This window comes from Phalacrocorax aristotelis, chromosome 3 (assembly GCF_949628215.1).
Source record: "Phalacrocorax aristotelis chromosome 3, bGulAri2.1, whole genome shotgun sequence".
In the NCBI taxonomy this organism is placed as follows: Eukaryota; Metazoa; Chordata; class Aves; order Suliformes; family Phalacrocoracidae; genus Phalacrocorax; species Phalacrocorax aristotelis.
In genome coordinates, this window is record NC_134278.1 from 124673704 (window position 1) to 124681295 (window position 7592).

The 7592-nt window shown below is 43.2% G+C and overlaps 1 protein-coding gene across 1 annotated transcript in view; it reads right to left on the reverse strand.

Annotated features, from left to right (window-relative positions):
- The window catches only part of TBCE (tubulin folding cofactor E), a 29241-nt gene extending 23081 nt beyond the window's left edge, over positions 1-6160 (reverse strand). The window contains exons 1-2 of the mRNA XM_075089453.1: positions 5892-6160; positions 3860-3944 (exon numbers count right to left, since the gene is read on the reverse strand). Of these exons, the coding sequence (XP_074945554.1) occupies positions 3860-3944; positions 5892-5991 (185 nt within the window). The 5' untranslated portion in view covers positions 5992-6160. The remainder of the gene's footprint in view (positions 1-3859; positions 3945-5891) is intronic.
- Between the last annotated feature and the right edge of the window lie 1432 nt (positions 6161-7592).

Genomic DNA, 7592 nt, shown 5'->3' on the forward strand with positions numbered 1-7592 from the left:
GAACACAGCTTATTTTAATTACATGATAAAATACTGCAACTGACAGCTAAATTAATAGCTTCCTCAGTTATTAGGAAACAAGACTTTATTGTCGGGGGGGGGATCACAAAAATGCCACTAGAGTATGACTTGCCATTTCCAGCTAATCCAGAGTTGATGAACATGCTCATGATGTCAGCGTATCTTGAAGTATGGCTGTTTTGTTCTTTGGTTCTCACATTCTTTAGAAGTTTAATTAGCAACATATAATATATGACCCAGATAAACATACTGCCATGAAAAATAGAAGTTTAGGTCATATTTCAAAAAAATTAGTACAAAGATCACATATAGCTATAAGCAGACCTATTGATTTACCCAAATAAAGACTACAAAGAAGATCCTCTGGAAATGACAACCTCAAGTTCAGTTTTATTTCCCTCTTATGATCTCATTTTCAAATTTCACTCTGAAAGATTTATTATTGTTTTTAAAAAAACCATACTTTTCAAAATTACCTTAAAATTTTTTTTTGAAAGTTCCTTTCATTGCATTTGTTTACAGTACAAGCAACTCCGTCAGCTGCTTCTGCTTATCAGAATTCAGGGAGAGAGCAGAGTAGGCTTGTAAGCAAAGGGCACTACCGGTAAGGTTTGAGGAAAAAAAAAAATTAAAAAAATTTATTTGTTTTTATATCTGTATATACACATATAAAGAAACAATCTCCCCATCCTCCCCAACAGTAGTACTAAAGAGGTGACATTGTAGGTTGTGGCGTTTCTTATTTTTTTTTAAGCATCTTTTTTGATAAAATAAGGTAACCGATTTTTAACTTAAGTTTGCCTACATCTTCACAATCGGTACATGAACTACAAACCAGTCTGCACACAGAAAGTTATGCTCGTGAGTCATGGCTGACTGCTAGAATTATTATTGTCAGACTCCAGAAGGACTTTCTCTGATTGGAGGCAGAGTACAAAGAACAGGTATCATAAGAACAACATGTTTGAAGAACTCTACATTTAAATGTTATGGGTATATGCAGCTTCACCTAAAAAGTTGATTCTTACAACAAGAATTGAGATCACATCTCCTGGGAGCATACTAATGCTTGCTAGAAAAGCAAGAGTCTATACATATATATATATATTAAAAACATATATATATGTATAAGTATTATACACACACAAATGTAAAGCACTCAAAGTTTCTGAAAAAACATCCACAACATGTTCAGTTGCTTCTTCTGTCCAGAGACATTCGGATGGCCAGCCCGCTACCTTTATTATTTCTCCTACAGCAGGCTATAACTAGCTTCAATTAAATTAAAACTATTTAAGACGCAAATTCTGCTAATACATTAATTCAAACAACATGGCTGCTCTAAGATCAAAATTTCCAATTCTTTAGCTAAGAAAAATCCAGCAATGATGAATTTTTTCCTCTTGCATTAAGTGTGCTTATCCTCCTTAAGCCTTGCTCTATTATTATGATTATTAGGTCCAAGGGAAAACATATCCAGTCTTCAGAGGTGTTTTTTTTTTTCTTTTCTGAAGAACAGATTTTGTTTTATCATCTCATTTTCTGATAACGAGGTCTCTAGGGCTTCCATCTTACACAAATGTAGAAGTTAAGAAGATACAGACTTAGAATTCTGATTTGCACTCCTGAACGTAATCTACCCCTTCCCTGCTTATGCCTGTTTGGCTACAGGTAAGAGACAGTATTCCCAGAAAGCATTTCAAAATAGCTACTTTTTAGTTTTGAATTACTTAACAGATAAATTCTTCAGCTGATTCAGTCTGAGACCAAACAGCCAGCTTGAGAACAACTTTGATATGAACTGCTAAATGAATTATATTCTTTAACAAGACCTGAACTGCTGTCAGGTCTCAATACATATACAGCCGCCTCCTTTGCTACCTCTGGGAATTCCATTTGTCTCCAGAAGACCTTTTGGCAGATACAGAACTAGACCTACTTTCCCCACAATATAGAAAGAATAATTTTAATCTCTTTTTTTTTTCCTTCAGTGTGACATTTTACAGCAACGGTTCTAAGTCCCTTCCATATCATATTCCTGTATTCAGACAGGAGAAAGCGACAAGACTCATCTACTCAATAAAAATGGAAACGATCACAATTTTCACAAGCTGAACACACATGCTCAAAGGTTAGCAAACACATGCACCGTTACTACATGCTGTTAATTATTCTTTTGGAGGAAATTCTCATAACAAGTTTTCTCCGTTGAATCATCCATTGAGAGCAAAACAAAATACATGTACAAATACAACACTCCGGCTCTAGAAACACCTTTGAACCATGACTAGCCAAAGCTAGTTGGGACTCTGGAAAACTGTCACTACGTACTTCTTTTGTTCTTTCATACTTCTCCAGTTATCTGCTATTAACCAATGTCAGAATCAGGAAACTAAGCAAGACAAATCTTTGGACTGACTTCATCCAGCTATTCTTACGACTTTCATTTACACACAAGCTGAACAAAAAAAGATTATTTGCTTATCCTCTCATCGATGGCTTTTCCTTTTTCAAGATAATTAACATGAGGAATTAATTTCAGAGAAAAGTATTCTTACATTTTCCAACAAACCAAACCAAAAAGACATCCAAAAGCAAGACTGTGGACAATTTTTAATTTATTTTCTTAATTTTAAATCTTAATTTTAAATTTTAAATCTTTTTAATTTATTAATTTATTTTAATTTATTATCACTTTCATATTTTCAAAAGTCTTCTATTAATTCTGAGTGTCCACTGTCACAGGATTTGATTTATATTAGATTCATTTCACTTCAATGAGCACTTGAACAGTTAGGAACAAACTGTAATCAAACCACCCTTTTACAGCCATTACCAGCCTTGGAAAGCAGGAGGTGGAAAAAGACCTAGAAATCTCTCCATTTCATCTCATTAACGTAAGACTGGCTGTGATCCAGTGGTCAAAACAAACATCCATGTAATGCCACATCCTTTCTCCAAAAGATGCCAATAGAAAACAGTGGGGAAAAATACGACAACAGGGCAAGTATTTTATAGACAAGAATAGTCTCTCACCCTTCTCCATTTCAGTGCTCAGGAACTTACTGAGCTAGCAGCCCTTAGTATTTAAGAGCCATTGATGATTTTTCTTCTACGAATTCATCCAGCTGTTTTTCTAAACCACAAATTTTTAGCTGCTGCGGTGTCCTCTGACATGGAAATCAACAGCTTGCTGCTGTTTGCATCAACTCTAGAGTCCTGTATTCCTCAATTTCAAACATGTTATGTGCTGGAGTCTTTAAACTTAAACATAATGCATGTATATACTTAAAAAACCTCACAAAGCTATGCAGTATTTTGCGTGTAATAAATGCAAGCAAACATACTTAACAATTCCTCGGTGATACAAATATAATCCAAATAATTGTCAGGAACTTGGTATTTTCCCTTAACATGATACATGCAAGTCCTCTTGAGTCCAAATCTAAACTATATTTGAGACAGTTCATATGGACCAATACTTCACTTCAGAATTACCTAAGGAAGGTAAGTAGGAAATACCGATTTCTTTACTAAAGTAGAAGGTGTAAATCTACTAAAGGTAATACTAATAACATCCAAAAGTCACATTTTATTACACACCTCTGAAAACGTGACTTGTATTTTCTAAGTATTTACCATATCTTAATCCCTGTAACTGGATTAATAACAACACAACAGCCTTTATGGCACAGCTAGTCACAGCATTCAGATTTATTACCTTTTTAATATTGGCCAACTGATAACAAAAGGGTTTGCCCTAAGAATTGAAAAAGGACATTTTCCCATGACCACCTTGTCAATATGCATGACATGCCAACACTGGCAATCAACTCACCTGCACTTGAAATACTGTGTTCCTTCATAGGTACCATCATGCTTTCCTCTCTGAGGATCATCCCATTCCACGCCAAGCCAAATCCCTGAAAAATATGGTAGATACCTTTTCAAATTTATGACCAAATTTCAAGTATCATAGCCATAGAAATCATGGCTGGAAGGAACCCTTGAAGTCAATCTAGCCTAACCTTCTCTCTCAAAGCAGGAGTTTATTACCAGCACTAAAACAGGTCGGCCAGGTAAGTCTTTGCTGAGCTGATCTTGAAAATCTCCAAGGAGAGAAAGATTCCAACCTATCTGGACAGCCTACTCCAGTGCTGCATTACTTCTGTAGAGAAAAAAAATTTTCCTGATGTCCAATTTGGACCTTTCCAGCCACAATTTGTGGCCGTTGTCCCTTCCTATATCATACTAGTATAAGAATGTGGCTCTGTCATCTTTGTAACTGTTTGTCAACCAGCTGCAGGCAGCTATTAGATGCCACTTAAATCTTCTCTTCACCATGCTAACCAAGCCCAGATCCCTCAACCTCTCTTCACAACACACATACGTGGTCTATGCCCTTGTGCCTTTGACCACCCTGGCAGCCCCTGCTGGATCCTCTTGAGTTTATCCACATCCCCCTTGAATTAGGATGGTCCCCCACCAGATACGTAATTCCAAGCACAACCTTATCAAGAACCCCTGCCCCCAGAGAGGGATAGCAGCTTCCTTTGATTTGTTGGTCACGTCCGTCATTCTAAGGTAACCGAGTACAACACATACCTTGCTTGTGACAAGAGCTCACTGTTGGCTCATGTTCATGACAGTATCTACCTTAACTCCCAAGCCCTTCAACAACAGACCCTGTGGGTTGCCAGTGCTTCCCAGTCTGTACTGGTACCCGGGTTTATTTCACACTACATGCAGAAATTTGTCCTTCTTGAACCTCTTAGGCCCAAACCTAAAATTCGTAAAGCTTGCTCTGGATTGCAATTCCATGTTTTGTCACATCAGCCAGTTGAGGGTGAATGCTGTTCATTATCCGAGACACTGATTAATATGTTAAACAGTACAGACTCTGGCATTTCTTTCTGTCATGCTAGTGCATTACCAGATATAAAGTCATTGATTACCACTTTTCCACTTGACAAGACCTGTGGACTTTCAACCCACGTAACAGTGCATTTATCTGGCTTGTATTCCTCCAGCTTCCAAATAAGATTTTTTTATAGAGACACTGTTAAAAGACTTACTGAAGTCAAGAAGTATTACATCCCCTGTTTTCCCTTTGAAAACATTCCCAGTCACGTCATCACAGAAGGAAATTAGGTTTGCTAAGCACAACTTCTTCCTCTTTACAAGTATCAAGTATTCCCAACTACTGTCTTGTCCTTCATAGGCTTGGAAATGGACTCCAAGGGAACATGCTACATGACCTTTCCAGGAACCGAGGTGAGGCTGATGAGTCTGCAGTTCCCTGGTCATCCTTCTTGCCTCTTCCAGAACTATATGCAAGGCCGGCCTCCTCCCAGGCATCAGCAATCTCCCCATCCTGTCACCACAACTTTTCAGAGATGAAATATAGTGCTCTCACAATCAGACTGGTCAGATCTTTCAGCAAACTGGGCTAAGGCTTATTTGTCCCCATGAATTTGAGTACGTTATCAAAGGAGCGCCTACTCTGTTGATCTGCTGCTGCTGCCTGTCTCTCTCCTTCAGAGTATGCCAGGACACAGAGATCAGGGAACAGACTGCTCACGAAAACTAACGGAAAAAGGAAGGCACTAAGATCTTTTCTAAGATCTGTAAGAAAATAATTAACCCGTTTTAACTAAAAGTACTTCTTACCCTCCTTTTGACAACCAACTTCTAAAAAACCCCAATAACTTATCTAGATTAGACATTGCCATATTTACACAAGAACAACGAGGAAAAAAACAATTTGTAAATTGCCACGTTCTACTTGGCAATTTTCTTTAAATTAAGAACAATTAGAATTTTGAAAACGACCACTAAAGATAAAGGTTATATGCTATTGAGACGCTTACCCGCCGTAGGAGGGACGCCGCCCACGTAGCGCACCGTTGCGTACTCCGCGCCACACAGGACTCTCCGGCCCAGCGCATCGGCAGGCACCGGGGCGCTCATCCCGGGAAGGCCAAGGCCGGGGCTGCCCGCAGGCCCGCCGGGGCAGCAGCCGCCCCGTAACGCCCCCAAGCCGCTCCCGCCCCACGCACCCGGGCGGGTTCCTCAGTGCCCCCCAGCACGCCGGACCCCGCCGCCCGGCCTGCTCCGCCTGCGGCTCCCGGTACCGCCCGCCCCCCCGCCGCAGGACCCACCCCCGGTACGGAGCGGCCGCTCCCAACCCACAGATCTGCCCCGCCCGCCGGGCCGGTAGAGCCGTTAAAGCGAGCCACCGCCTCCTCGCACCCGCGCACCGACACCCACAGCCCCGGGAACGACCAGCCCCACGAGCTCCCTCTTCCGTCCTGCGCGACTGACAGCTGTCATCCCGCCCCGCCTGGCCATCGGCGCGCTCCCATTGGCCCCAATCCCCCAGCACCGCCCCAGCTTGGCCGCTATTGGCTTGCCCCCGTCTTCGACACCCGCTCGTCACCGCCTTCACGGGCAAGCGTCGCCGCCGAAGAGCTTTCTGGGTAGTGCAGTTCGCCGGGGCGGGCGCGCCGCGAGGCCGTACCGTCCCGGACTACACCTCCCAGCGTGCCGCGGGGCGAGGAGAGGGCGCTGTGATTGGGCGAGCGGGGCCCGAGGCGCGGCGCAAGGCCGAGGGGATCCGGCCTGCCCAGCGCGGGGTGGCGGGGCCGAGGGGCAGCCGCGGCCTTGCAAGGACGCAGAGGCGTTTCCCCAGGGCGCTGCTGCCGTGTTAATGCTTTAGAGCAGCGTGTGGCAGACGAGCCACACAACCGTCAGTCCGACATCGAGCAAGATATCGTGATAGCCGACTCGGCAGGGGGCTGATGAGCAATAGCGAGACGCCGCGCCGAGCAGCACGGCCTCACAGGACCTGATCCAGCGCGGGTACGCTGGCCGGGCCTCTCTGGGATCAGACCACCCCTTCGTTCGGTTCAGCTAACCCGGCTCGCGGAGCACGCCGGGGAGCGAGCGAGCAGTACCCGGTTTTCCGCCTAAACGCAGGCTGCGCGTGGAACGAAGGCAGCACGGCCACATTTAAGGGCTGGGCGCTCTCCTGGGAGGGCGACCGAGGACAACGTGGGCATCTCGGTGGGCGGCGGCCAGTTCCGCCGGTGAAGTGCCTGGCCAGCGGAACTGGTGCTGCTTGGGCTCGGAACAAGAAGCCTACGGCTCAGAGAAGGTGTATTACCTCCGCATTTGGCAGCTACAGCTGCTGCACTTATTACAACACCCACAATTCGAGAAAAATATGAATTAACTGAAAGAGGATCCAGAGAAGATCCGTAACAATTTGAGAACACAGCTTATTAAAAAAAAGAATTGATGTGTCCCATGGGCACAGATTAACAGCAAAACCTGCAAGACTTGACTGTATTAAGTAGCAATTGCTGGGGAACAGAAATGTAGTAAAAGCATGTCAGTTTCAGGGACAGGTCTGACAAGATCACATAGCTTTCACACAGTTCTATGGTTATAAAATCAAAAAGTATCCTAGTTAACATCTTCCACTCTTGTTCATCTCTGATGTGCTTCATATCTCTGAGTCTCGTAACTTAATTTAATTTGAATTTTGGGACCACAAAGACTGAAACAAT